General features: G+C 39.5%; 1 protein-coding gene across 1 annotated transcript in view; it reads right to left on the minus strand.

The window, feature by feature from the left end:
• Window positions 1–15,074, minus strand: part of CYP7B1 (cytochrome P450 family 7 subfamily B member 1) — a 106,385-nt gene that overhangs the window by 16,651 nt on the left and 74,660 nt on the right. Inside the window, exon 2 of the mRNA XM_083623361.1 lies at window positions 8,777–8,913. Coding sequence (XP_083479487.1) covers window positions 8,777–8,913 — 137 coding nt within the window. The remainder of the gene's footprint in view (window positions 1–8,776; window positions 8,914–15,074) is intronic.

Genomic DNA, 15,074 nt, shown 5'->3' on the forward strand with positions numbered 1-15,074 from the left:
TCTAGTCCAACAACACCTGGAGGGAAGTTCTATGTATTCAGGAGGATGTTCAATGGATTGCATGAGATTAGAGCCTAAATTATAATCAACCAGGCACAAGATTCTAGGAATCTTATGATCATTGTAGCTGGTTGATTCTTTATTGATTCTACTCATAGACACACACTTGAAGTCACTTAATACCTTCAGACTGAGAAAGTGGAAATTGCATGCCTGACCATTCATCTTCATAGAAAGATAGACTTGTTCTGTGGACACAATAGCTTTCCACATATGGGGAATTAAAAAAAACCAAACAAATCACAAATGAAAACAAGCATTCAACAATCTAAGCCCCTGAAGCCTTTTATTTTTAAAATGATTTCAAAGTTCAAAGAGAGATGCTCTAAATGCTACTGCTGAACATACAGGTCATCTGTCTACCTCATCTTTGTGGTGGTGTCCATTAGGTTTGGAATATTTCAAAAAGTGAAAATCAGGACAAAAAAGTTGTTTAGCTTTTTTTATTTATTTACAAAATCTCAAATAGAAAGGTAATTTTCCAAAATATACCCAGAGAGAGTGCTACATGGCATAAAAGAGGTTTAGACTGTTCTGCCAGTAAGTAAGTGCTAAATTCTTATTTCCAAATAAATAGCCCTCAGCAAGTACTGTGTGCCTTCAAGCAGGTAGTCCCCAGCAACACAGTTTATTGCCTCCCCCTCCATACCTTGTTTTCCTCCTGATTTTCTCTGAACAGTGTAATTATTTCTATTTTAAAATAATAAAGGTTCTAAAATAATAATAATAATAATAATAATAATAATAATAATAATAATACAACAACAATAATAAAGGTTCTGGTTGGGGTTGGTGGAAGATTTAGCACAGGATATTGGGACACCATTACAGTTTCCAGACATAGGATGAGAGGTGCAAAAAGAGAACCCCCGTATTCTACAATTTATCCCTTTTCCTCCTGAAGTGCAAGGTATTCAGACTATTCCCTACCCCTCTTCTGTGCAACCCTGGGATCCTGCCCACTAATTCTGTTGTGTAAAATGACTCAAACTGATACAAGCAACCTTTCAAATGCCATCTCACTGCATCTGAACAATAAAAATAAATAAATACTCTGAACAGTTTGTATTCAGAAAAAAATAAAGAAGAAACATCTTCAGAGTTTTGCCCAAAACTCTTGAGAGACTTGAGCATTATTCTTTTTCCTGGCTCCAACCCAATCTTTTACAATGAATTCATCCTGGAGTCGCTTTTTATTATAGGCATTAAAGTTGTGACCGAGAGACTGAAAATACTACATTCTGCTCTGGTATTTAACAAGCTGATTTTGAATGCTATTAACCTGAAGATGTCAGCTAGCTTCCCAACTTTGAGCATTCAGGGTAAACAATTTAAGATTTCTTTAAAAATTAATTAATATTAATTTAAACCATCTGTCCACCATCTGCTATTTTCAGATGAAAAAAAAATGAGCTGCTTTTTTGTGATCTTCACTCCAACATTTTGCAAAACAATTCCCAATTCTTATATATTTAAATATCAACATAATTTCAAGTGAATAATCTTTCCAGGATGGGCAACTATTCTAGTATCACCCCTGTTTTGAATGCACTTGATTGGAATAAGGTCCTATATGTTACTAATATGAGCCCCTAAACTGTACTCCCCTAGGAAATATCTGAAACAATTTCCAAGTAAATTTGTTTAGGACAGAGCTTACAGTATCTTTATAAACACTTGTTCATTGCAAGTACATTCAAAAGCATGCAATACAATCCTGACAAATAAAGTGTCAGGACATCAACACCTCAATTACTCTGCTGCGTTTTTGGTTATCACATGCCAAAAAGTGAACCCCCAATTTTGCAAAGACGCTGCTGAAGTCAACACAGTGACTGAAATGGAAGAAATAAATTGAAAAATGCACTTTGCTTATAAATTTAATATGGAAAAGTGATTGCATGCTGAATCAAATTTAGTTAATTTACAATAACAAAGCACCCACTAAAAACCATTTCCCAATCATTACTTTAAAGGAAGAATGGGGGGAAAGAGAATACAACCCACAAGCATAGCATTTGGGGACAATCTCTCTGCACAAAGTTCCACAGATCAAATCCTTCATTATAAACCAATTACATGAAAAGGGTAAGGCTACAGTCCTACATACTCCTGTGTAAATATGCCCAGGATATTTCTGCATGGTCAATTCATTTCAATTCATTTAAAGGCTTTGATCAGAATTATACCCATATGGTTTATAATTGTATTTGTTTTGACACTACCTGCCGCAAAGAAGCAAACTTCACGTTACCCCAGCCCTAAATTTGAAAGCACAAGACATGTTAGGCGCAAGGCCTGCTGGACTGAGCATGTGAATAATAATGCCCACTGAACTCTGTGAGTCCTGCCTGGCTCTCAGGATTGAAGCCAACACATTCTGGACTAGGCAAATCAGCCTGTTTAAAACAGTCCTTTATATCAACCTGACCATTCTGCTTTGCATTACAGAATTGAGTGGGCATCACAATAATCTCATTATTGCTTTTATTTACATATAAAAACCTGTCACAGCAGACACTAGATACTGTATTTATTCCACCCCAAATAATTTAATTAAAAATAATTTAATTAATTTTAACAATTTTTAAAGCATTTTAATACAGTTATACATGCATTTTCCATAGCTCAGGGTGATTCACATAAAAAGAAGTAACATAAAAATGAGCCCAAGAAATAAAAAGCTCACACAAACATAACTTAGCTGTGCTTATTTCTGTTGGCTGCAAAGACTTTGTTCCACTTCCCACCAGTAAACATACATAGATGAAGATAGATTCTCTTTCTACATTTACTTGAAAATAAGCCTATTCCTTTCAAACTCATCCTGACACTTGGCCAGTCCAGTCTCAGCCACAAATACCTCAGAGGAGCTCTGTTTTGTGCTTTAAAACTCCGAAATCCATCACCGCGAGCTCACAAGCCAGAGTACCCATCTGACTGGTTGTGGGAGCAGGTTCCCACATCTGCCAAGGAGTTCAAGGGATCAGAGCACAATTCTTCCTAAAAGCAGCCTGCTTTCTGTATTAGATCCATTTATACTAGGTCCACAGTGACAGTTTAATGAAGTTCCCCTTACGAGTCTGGCAATGTCTGCTGATGCTAAAATCTCTTCTCCCCAGTGGAATATGAAGAGACATGTCTGTATGGGACAGCCATGTAGAAACTCCTTACTGCCTAATAAGCAGAGTCAGCTCTTCTATTTAATTGCATGAAAAGAAGTAAGAAAAGAAAGAAAGAAAAGCCACTTCTAATCCTGGAGAATAAATGGTTCTTAAGGGGTTTTGTGGTGTGTGTTTTTGTTTCTGTTTATTGACGCTGCTCATTTGCTCCCAAACCTCTGACTTCTGCTACAGTTTCTATTACAAAGACTTCACAACCGCTAGTTTGTATTGTAGCTTTGTAGCAAAAAAGTATAGCGTGCAAGATAGGAAGAACGAAGTCATTGGAGAATCCTGTCATTTTGGAAGTCGTGCAGCAACACTGCATATAGCATATAGCTGTAGCTATATAGATGATAGATAGACACTGGTACCAGAGCCTGCAATAAACCCAGATGCCAACTTTGCTGCCACATACACCTGGACAACACTATTACTGGCCCCAACAACACCAAACATACAATCTCAGGACTATTTAATTGTTCATCTTCTAACATTGTGTATGTCATCAAATGCCAACAGTGCCCTTCAGCTCTCTATATTGGACAAACAGGCCAAACCTTACGCCAAAGGATAAGTGGACATAAAACTCACATCAGGAATCACAAGACAGAGAAACCAGTAGGAGAATACTTCAGTCTCCCAGGACATTCTATACAAAATCTCAAAGTAGCTGTCTTATTACAAAAGAATTTCAGAAATAGACTGGAAAGAGAAGTTGCTGAATTGCAACTTATTACCAAACTTAAGGGACGCAGGTGGCGCTGTGGGTTAAACCACAGAGCCTAGGACTTGCCGATCAGAAGGTCGGCGGTTCGAATCCCCGTGACGGGGTGAGCTCCTGTTGCGCGGTCCCTGCTCCTGCCAACCTAGCAGTTCGAAAGCACGTCAAAGTGCAAGCAGATAAATAGGTACTGCTCCTGCGGGAAGGTAAACGGCATTTCTGTGTGCTGCTCTGGTTCGCCAGAAGCGGCTTAGTCATGCTGGCCACATGACTCAGAAGCTGTACGCTGGCTCCCTCAGCCAATAAAGCGAGATGAGCGCTGCAGCCCCAGAGTCGGTCACGACTGGACCTAATGGTCAGGGGTCCCTTTACCTTTACCTTTACCAAACTTAAAACCATGGAGAGACCTGGTCTGAATAGAGACATTGGATTCTTATCTCATTATACATGATAAAGCTATTTTTAGCCATCTTAACCATTGCTTTTTCCTGTAAGACCAATTGCAGTCATTAACAGTTGTCAACAGGTTTACCACATCTATCAGCCAATCACCCATTCCCACCACCCTTCTGAGTAATACCCTTCCCCACCCTCTCACTATATATAAGGGTCTGGTGACTTCTGTTTCAGTGTATCTGAAGAAGTGCACATGCACACGAAAGCTCATACCAATAACAAACTTAGTTGGTCTCTAAGGTGCTACTGGAAGGAATTTTTTTAATTTGTTTCGACTACGGCAGACCAACACGGCTTCCTACCTGTAACTAGATAGACTGATAGATGATAGATAGATAGATGATAGATAGATAGATAGATAGATAGAATGATAGATAGATATAGATGATAGATGTTGTTGTTTAGTCGTGTCCGACTCTTCGTGATCCCATGGACCAGAGTATGCCAGGAACTCCTGTCTTCCACTGCCTCCCGCAGTTTGGTCAGACTCATGTTAGTAGCTTCGAGAACACTGTCCAACCATCTTGTCCTCTGTTGTCCTCTTCTCCTTGTGCCCTCAATCTTTCCCAACAGAGTCTAGATATAATGCAATGTTTGGCTTGGGCTACAGCATGATCAAGTAATATTATATACACTGATGGGGGTTTTACTGTTTTAAATGTTTTAGCAACTACTGTTTTAAATAGTCTGATCCACAAGGAAATTATGCCAGTGTGTTCAAATTCAAGCTGGCCTATTCCTGAAGCACTTGATAGGACCTGTTCCCTGGCACAAAGCAAGCTAAACTTGGAAGTAAAGTCTCTATGGTTGCAGAAAGAGTTACACTTCAAGGGAAAAAGGACAAACACTCAGAGGATGAACTACAAAATGGCATCCTCCTCAAAATGGCATCCCCCCAGCAAACAAGGGTTGGGTGAAGATCTACATCAGGAACAAGCAGAGAATAAATTTCTATGTTGGGAGCTGCTGACCCTGTGGATCTTGCCACCTGAGGCACTCACACACACATCCCTCATGACTGGGCCAACCCTGCTTCAGGCAGATACAACAGCAAAGGTGTTTTAAAAATATCAGTGGACAAAGCACACTTTTGTCAAGGGGGCTGTAATGAAAGGTTTGATTTATGCAAAATATGCAATAGGTTCATCACAAATACTGCATATGAGAAAAGAGGCTCCAGTTCATGACTGCTTGTGCCAACATATATTTGTTACTCTTTTAACAAACCACAGGACTCTTCAGGAATGCCAGCTTGGCCCTGCGACTGTGGGTGCCCGGTGCTGTGGGTGTCATGCAGCATGCATGGCCCTGGCACCAAAATTTGTGGGTGCCTGGCCCCTTCAAGGGGAATTTTGTGGGTGCTTGGGCACCTAGGGCCCCAGGCATTTGGCACCTATGGGGCTCTTGGTTGCTTTTCTTATGACAGATTAATGTGTCTTCCCCTTTGAGGTTCTTTGCAGCATTTCGATAGAGGCAGACATGGCTTTATGACAAACAGAGCAAACTTTTAAGATTTGCAGCGCTGTCATGTACCTGGAGGATCAAGAAGTACAGGTTGCGTCTTTAAGTACCATGGTATAGAAATGACAGGGTTTTTTTGGAGGGGAGATAGGGAAGATGATCACATTTATGTAATAGTGGTCTTATTAGGAAGATTTTGCTGAACTGCTGACAATGATGTACAGTAGCGATTCGTTGGAATGACGTTTGGGGAAAATGATTCTGCTGCACCACCACACAAAACCAATTAGAGAACTATTTTCTGCGACAGGTCAGGAATTTACATTGTTTCTTGTGGAAAGATGTGCTTTTTAATTTCTTTATTAAGATGACATCCATGTCCCTTGAGACTTTTCGGGATGACAATCATTTGCTCATCACACGGGAAAGTACAATCAGTGAAATCATGTTACCAGTCCAGGGCAACGCCAGAAACTCCAAGCATCGTTCCACATTTTCCAAATGAACTACTCCGGGAACCAATAATTAGAACAATATATATTGGCAGAATTTTTTGACAGGACCTTTAGCTACACACCAAGCAGAGAAAGTAATGATAGAGCATACACATCAGTACAGCTGTAGATTATTGGATTGTTCGGTATATGTCAATTTTGTCAATACAAAAAGACATCACGAGATGCTGCGTATATTGGTATTGGGGGTCATGATGCACAGTGCTTATTACAGCAGTAGATTTGCTTCTCTTTCTCCTTTATGGGCTGGAGATATTCAGTATGAACAAAAACCAGGAAGTGTCACAAAGTAATAAAAACTCTGATGTTCCTGAGAAACAATACTATCTATAACTCAGTCTATTCTGCTCACTACCTCATGGCATCATAATGCAACACTTTAAAAAGTGACTTGGCTTAACAATGAGATATTAAATAATTATGTTTGAAATTGTAACTATACAAAAAAAGGAGGAGGATGCTGTCACACCTATCGTGTGTTTACATCATTTCTTTCTCTCACTTGCCTATATTAAAAAGGAAATGCTACGCTTGGGGATTTGGGGAGGTGGAATTGAGTTTCTAAAACAAATTTACTGACCAACATTTCATCATTTTCAATTAAAATTAATTTAAAATAGTTTATTAAAAATATGTTCAGAAGTAAAAAATGTTTTTGTTTTGTCCAGATGTCAATTCTTACATTAGATACCTTGCTGGAGTGTTTATTTAGCAGCCTGATGAAAGTCTGACAAGCTGAACTTCGGCTTATATTTTGCAGATTTCTTCATTGCTTTTGCCCACAACATTATCTGCCCCCTTTTCCTCCTCACAGTCTCTCCACAGGAGAACAGATGTGGAGCACCCAAGGGACCATTGCTGCCTCCCCCTTCTATCCACAAAGCCTGCTTCCTCTAAATCACTAAATTCCCCACTACCATCATTTTGTGCCCACCAAATCAAAGCACTGGATTAGTAGACTGCTTATTTTATGATGCATGTTGTATATAGAGTTCTGTGTTCCCTGTGTAATAAGCACTTCAGCTGCAACCCTCTGCAATGTTAGGATGCTTAAATTCCATCGCTGTCAGTAAATTTAAGCAGGTTTTTTTTGGATTGCAGCTCTGATCTTTAGAAATAATAAAAAAAGCAAAGTCCCAGTTTGCAAACCTAGGTGCACCCTCGCTTAGACAGTAAAACCTGTTTAACTTTGATGCATGATGGTATGTAATTACAGAATTGTGTACAAAGTAAAGATTACAGAGATAGGAGCAGCTCCTGTTATCCTGCATTTATGAAGATGTGTGTTCAGAGCTATGGGTCATTGGAGAAGTAGTTTCGCTGTTCTCATTCTAATGAAACAATGAATTAATGTGTCAGTCACTTTTCTGTGCTACTGTCAACTCCACTGTAAAAAATTAGACAGAAAGACATTTTGCTTTTTTTTTTTTAAAAAAAAAGCCATTGTCTAAATATGACCTAGCATTTTCTGCTGTAGATGATGTAATTTATCACTTTAGCAGAGAGCGGAATGTAAAGAAAATACAGATAATTCATGTTTGGTAGACCAAGTATACAAAATATATTGTGTATCTATACATTTTATGCATATGTGGTGTATACATGCAAATACCTAACTATAAAGTTAGTTTTGCTATTGTGCTCTGCACTGATATTCGTTAAAGAGTACAATACAAAATAGACTCAGTGTAAAGGTAACTAATGGCAAATAGCATAAAGCAGCCATGGGCTCTATTCAAACTGACCTCAGCAAATCATACCTCCTCAATCTTCAAAGGCCTAGTGCAGGCATGTCCAAATTCTGGCCCGGGGGCCTAATCTGGCCCACCATTTGGTTTAATCTAGCCCCTGTGGCAGTTCAGTTTATTTCTTGGGTTAAAAGCTCAGCAACTTTGGAGAAAAATCCCAACAACTTCAATCCTAAAAAAAGGTCAACAACTTCAGTCGGCCCTCATGCATGTTCACTTAATCAAATCTGGCCCTCTTTGAAAAAAGTTTGGACACCGCTGGCCTAGTGGAAGAAGTACATCTTCACCAGCCTCTTGAAAGACCATTGAGGAAAGATACAGTGGTACCTCGGGTTACATACGCTTCAGGTTACATACGCTTCAGGTTACATACTCTGCTAACCCAGAAATAGTACCTTGGGTTAAGAATCTTGCTTCAGGATGAGAACTGAAATTGTGCAGCGGTGGCGCGGCAGCAGCGGGAGGCCCCATTAGCTAAAGTGGTGCTTCAGGTTAAGAACGGACCTCCAGAACGAATTAAGTACTTAACCCGAGGTATCACTGTACTCTGCACTGAGGAGACTGGAATCTCAGTGAGGCGATTACTCCCAAGTTACTCACGTACTTAAGCATATCTTCACACACTCTTAAAGAACTAAATGTGTTTCTCACCAGCAAGGTGGACGGTAAAAACATCTCCGTATTTCTGTTGCAAAGATAACAAAAACTTGGTAGGGTCGTTTCTAAAATTCAGGGCTTCTCCCAGGAAAGGAATCCAACCATTTATTAAGGGCGCCTCTCCCGGTCTCCTGTAAAATAAATAGATACATAGAAAGCATCGTTAATTCATTTGCCTAAGGAGATGAACATTTCATAATTTTCTGAGTTGGGTGTGGAGGATCTAGTCCAAAGCTCTTTGTGTTTCCAGGTCTGCATAGGAGAAGTCCTATGCAAGGAAGAAGCATGTATGGGGCAGCCCCACAGAGGAATTCCCATGTGATTGTGGGAGTTGCATATACATCAAAGCTTCTAAGAGTGCCATAAATCCATGGATTGGGTCGATTATCTTCAGTGTAAACACTGGAAGAAGAGAGAGCTTGATTCTCTAGGGGACCAAGTCAAGAGGGGGAATATAACTGCAGTTATCCCACAGCTCCTTTTAAAAACCTATCTGCATAGACTTACAAACCATACATGTTAGATTTTTAAAATATCTGAACATATAAATTTCAATGGGATTAAAACAAATATCCAGCTTGAATACAATTAAAATAGAAATGTAATAGCTAAATAACACAATATCTAACAATCCCGAGTCATTAACAAGTTCACAACGCAAGCAACATTTGTCTCCCGAGTAGCCCTGCTTAGCTTCCTGAACCTGATTTTTTTCAAAGATGCCAAGTCTTTTATAGAAAGGATTAAAACATATATATAATGTATTAAAAAGCCTCTGATACCATAGTCCCATCTGGAAAAGTGACTTACACTACATACAGAGCAACTCAATTTGATTAATCGCAAGATATTTACTAGCTTGAATCTAATCAAAGATTAGGGATCACAAGCATCACTACAACCATACATGGCATGAAAATTTATGTGGCTGGATTAACCCTATCATAGCCTCTCATAAAATGGCAGATTTTTTTAAAAGAAAAAAGAAACTTTTTACTTACTATTGTTATTATTTAGTTTAAAAAACCCTTGTGATTGAACAATATAGGTGAAAGATGAAACCCAATATTATTTCTATTTTAAAAACTTTGGTAATCAATTAACTAAAACAAAAATGATTTAATAGATTAATTCTGCATAAATTTGCATATGAGAAACACAATAGTTCTAAGGAAAATGTACTTTGTGGATGATACAAATAATCATAGAAGATGCATTATTTCTTGTTCACACAATCCTCTTTTAAGATGGCATTTCACAATTAGAGTTTCAGTCAGTACTTGTAGTAAAAATAGAATTTAAGCAAAATTTGTTACCCAATTAATTTGGGGCAGCTTTCTAGTTGAGCAAAATGGCTAAATGAATTGATAGCTCAAATCAAGCTATTGATTTAAACATTGCTGCCCTAAATATTTCATTAATATGTAACTGTCAGTGTACTGGATTTTGACAATGAAACAGAGAACAGCTCTGCCCCAATAAGGTCACAATATATAGTCTTGAGAGATGGGGAAGATGGAATGGGAGAATAGAAGTGGGAGAGACACAGCTATTGAGATAAAAGTGAGCAAATTCTGTTACACAGATCTAGGTCTTGTCCATTACAGATGAAGACTAAATATTAAGAATAAGGTTTCAAAGGGGTGTGGAGGGAGAACACAAGAACTGGTAAACTAACTGCCAGGTTTGGCTCACCAAACATTTAGGGAGTACCTCAGAATATTTTTCATTTGGGTGGCTGTGTTTTAAAGCTGACTGTTGACTAGCAGATGCAGGGGAAAAACAAGCTGTTTTGTTGTTTTTGACACTCTGAGTTTATAGAGCTAGTATACTAGAAAATCTCTAGCAGTTACTGTCTGTTGATTTGGCACAAATATTGCCCTGGACACAGAAAACTTGCTAATGGTTAATTCTCCGTGAAATGACAAAATCGAGAGAAAAAGCAGAGAATAGATGGAATCATCTCTGCCGCGTTATGGCAGCCCACATCCGACCTACAATTAGTGTCTCACAGCTACTAACCTATTCAGATGGTATACCTGTTATTCCTTTTGGGGAAGCGCCAGTGGCCAACATTCGCTTTTGGACAATACATTGCTCAAGTAACATCGTGACAAATCCATTTAGATTGGCGGTTTGTCATATTCTAATTTAATGCACCTCGTTTCAACCTCCCTGCTCTGTCATCCGGTCAAAAGCTGTATTCTTCACGGGCTTTCCACCGGGTAGAAAAGACACAGCTCAGAAATCCAGGAGGAAATTAACTTAATGCTCCAAGTCTGGAAGATCACATCGGGGAGACATCTTGCCATTGCAAAGACGTGAGGGTCATCGTTTGCTTCAGACAAGTTTAGCTCAGCAGCGATAAGCTTAATACTGTAAAACAAGGGGGGCCTGCAACAAAATATGGTAGTGGACTCACTTTCAGTGCTCACATCCAGTAAGTCATACCCTCTCCCAGGACACCCCATTCTCCCCCACGTCCCTTCCCTGTTTCAGTATCCCACTACCACCACAGACACACAGCACTCTGTGGCCATTGTCCAGACTAGGTTCTCATGGGCCTTCTTTTCTTCAATAGTTTCCTCCTCTAAAATCTTTGGGGTTCTCTTGTGCATGCTGATATCCCTCTCTTATTTCTAGTACAGTGGTACCTCAGGTTAAGTACTTAATTCGTTCCGGAGGTCCGTACTTAACCTGAAACTGTTCTTAACCTGAAGCACCACTTTAGCTAATGGGGCCTCCCGCTGCTGCCGCACCACCAGAGCACGATTTCTGTTCTCATCCTGAAGCAAAGTTCTTAACCTGAAGCACTGTTTCTGGGTTAGTGGAGTCTGTAACCTGAAGCGTATGTAACCTGAAGCGTATGTAACCCAAGGTACCACTGTAGCTCCATTTTTCGCTACAATCCTGGCAGCACTCACTGACCGAGATTCACTATTAGGTGGAGGAATACTATGACAAGGCTTTGCATATTTCAAGAGGAAAGTACAATACTGGTACCGCTTATGACCCATAATAGACTGATAACAGAAATGCATCTTCATTTCTGTCTTTGCTTAGGAGGATAGAGGTCATTTTGATGACTTATGGCTCCCTGCCAACTGAGCCGAGATGGCATGCTACTATATCAATAATATATTAATATATTAGCCTTCAAGTGTGCGCGCTAGAATTAGATGTTTCACTGTACAAAACTTATAAAACACATCTGGACTGAGTTTCTTATGGCCTCCTATTATTCTTATACTTCTTTTAAAGTATAACACAAAATCCATGTATTTAATTTAGCTGGCTGACAACATCTGCTGGCCTATGTTTTTGTTAATGTTGTGAAGGTGTTGGTTCTATAATGGGAAAATACTCTGAAGAAACAGCCACAACCAGGTGCAATAATTTATTCCCAGGGAGCATTGACTAGAACATTTCTAAAACAGGCAATGCTAGCCTGTGCATATTTACTCTCAAATAAGTGCCACAATATTTAATGGAGACTTTTCCCTAGTAAATCTGTTCAGAGTTGCAGCCCTCCAATGCAATGTTTGCTTCTACTCAGATGCAAGTCTTACTGTATTGTGCGGGAATTATTCCCACGTATTAAATTTATAAAATTTGTATACCACTTTTCAGCCAAATATCTCAGGGCAGTTCACAGAATAAAAATACAAGATAAAAACACAAAATACATAATAAAAACAAGACCAAAAAACTCCAGAACAATAACCTCCCACCCCAGCACATTATAAAGGTTAATAAGCAGGATGGATTGATCTATTTCAGTCACTGGCCAGAGTTAGGTACATACTTGCACCAGAAAGCAATTTGGGAAATTCCTCTGCAGAACTATATTTTATTGATCTACTACAGAGTAGGGTTTTTTTTTATCATGATGCAAGTATAGAAGTCACTACTCAATACAGTAATCCTCCAGATGCTTCAAACTCCATTGCCCATCAGCCCCAGCCAGCATGGCCAATAGCCAGGGATGATGGCAATTGTAGTCTAGCAAAATCGAAAGGTCACCAGACTGGAGGGGAAGGCTGTAACAGAGATAGAGACAGGGCTTACAACATTTAGTACAATATAAACATGCATGTATTTCCTTCTCAGAATTGATATGCCACATTTATTTATTTACAGAAGTATTTATATACTGACCTCTCATAAAACAGCAGGTCAGTGTGCAACAGTGTGCATAAAATAAAATATGAAAACCATTAAAATGGCTGGCTCACGAGTCAAAAGGCTTTAAACAGCTGCCTAGGCCTGTTGGCATACAGAAGTCTTCAAGAAAGTCAAAAGTGAAGATGCCTGGTGATTATTTGCTGGAAAAGTGTTCCATGGCTTGGGACTGGTGACACTAAATGCTGGACTTCTGCTTGAGGCCAGCCAGGTCTCTGTAACACAGGAGACAACTAACAGCCCTCTTCCAAATGATCTCAGTGAATAAGCTGGGATGGAAAAGCTCAGGAAGTCTCTAACGTATCCTGATCCAGATATGTCCGTATCTGCCATATCAGCTGGTAAAAGACACTCCTAACCACACAGCTCACTTGGGCCTCTGACAACAACTATGCATCTAGCAGCTATGTACCTAGAATCATAGAACTGTAGAGTTGGAAGGGACCCTGAGGGTCATTTAGTCCAACCTGCAAATTTAGAGAGAGTGCAACTCCCTCCAATGCAGGCAACTAGCCAATTTTCCAGTTGCTTTGATGCATGTCTAAGCTGCTGAAGTATTTATAGCTCAGGGCTGTCCGGGCAAATAGTTTCATTAAATATTTTAGAGCTTTATGGAAACTATTTATTTGATCTGTGTAGATGGGCCATAGCTTGGCAGGAAAGAATCTATTTGCATGCAGAAGGTCTCAGGTTCAATCTCTGGTATCTCCAAACAGGAAAGACTCTGCTATCTTTCTTACTTACGTTTCATCACAGAGGAAAAGGTGTTTGTAATTCACTTCCAATATACCGTATTTTTTGCTCTATAAGACTCACTTTTTCCCTCCTAAAAAGTAAGGGGAAATGTGGGTGCGTCTTATGGAGCGAATGCAGGCTGCGCAGCTATCCCAGAAGCCAGAACAGCAAGAGGGATTGCTGCTTTCACTGCGCAGCGATCCCTCTTGCTGTTCTGGCTTCTGAGATTCAGAATATTTTCTTTCATGTTTTCCTCCTCCAAAAACTAGGTGCGTCTTGTGGTCTGGTGCATCTTACAGAGTGAAAAATACAGTAATTCTCAGAGCAGGAATTGAACAGGTGAATTCTTCTCATGGAATATAATACATCATAAATGCACAACACCTGTAGTTGCCATTCATGAATATAAACCTTCTGTTTAATAATGTCTGTTTACAGCCAGAAACAGACATATAGTAATCTCTTGTTTGGGATAAACATTAATCCAGATCTGTCTGCAAATTGTCTACAATACATATACACACATTCTCTCTCTCTCTCTCTCTCTCTCTCTCTCTCTCTCTCTCTCTCACACACACACACACACACAAGTTCATTACTTATGATAATCTCCGTTGTGGCCTGTTCTTAACCTTCATTCTCTTGCCTATCCTAAATCTAGCAAATCCATTCGTGGCGAGTGATGATTGACATCTGCTCTTAACATAACTTTTGCAGTATGAAAAATAATTGAAACAGCCCACCATGGAGATGCCACCCTGATGGGGACCAGTGATATCGCTGAATAGTTTTCAGGAGGAAAAACAAGAATGCAAAGGGCCTGAAAAAGAGTCAGTAAGAAGGCCTTTCCCTGGAGAATATATTTTTCCTTTTACAAAGTGGCACTGGCATCACACAGGTTGAAAAGAGCTGGTGGAAAAGAGCACTCTTGTGTAGAATTCCAGTTCAGGAGGCAGGCAAGGCATTTCCTCTCCTCATCAAAAAATGATGCAAACATAAATCTAGCAATCTAGAGTATTTTTTCCTCTCTTTTAAAAGGGGTATGTTTGGGGTGGGGGCAATGCACTGGTACAGATGTATAGCAAAAGCTAATGCGAACATGTCAGAACAGTTTGCATATCTTCACTCACGATCATAATATTTAAACAGCTTCAACATGACATGCAGAAAGAGTCCTGAGGGCTTCTAACATTATTGAACACTTGGGACTGTAATGTGTACAATGAACCCAGAGGCTTTATGCCCCAGAAAGGTACGCTATAGAAACATGGTGCAAAGCCTTTTGTTTTTTAATATGATATTTTGGAAGCATGGACACTGAAGAGAATGGATTTTTAAGCAGTGGACAATGCTTTGTATTTTCTGAAATGTATCT

This window comes from Podarcis filfolensis (assembly GCF_964270895.1).
Source record: "Podarcis filfolensis genome assembly, chromosome: 7".
Classification (NCBI taxonomy): Eukaryota; Metazoa; Chordata; class Lepidosauria; order Squamata; family Lacertidae; genus Podarcis; species Podarcis filfolensis.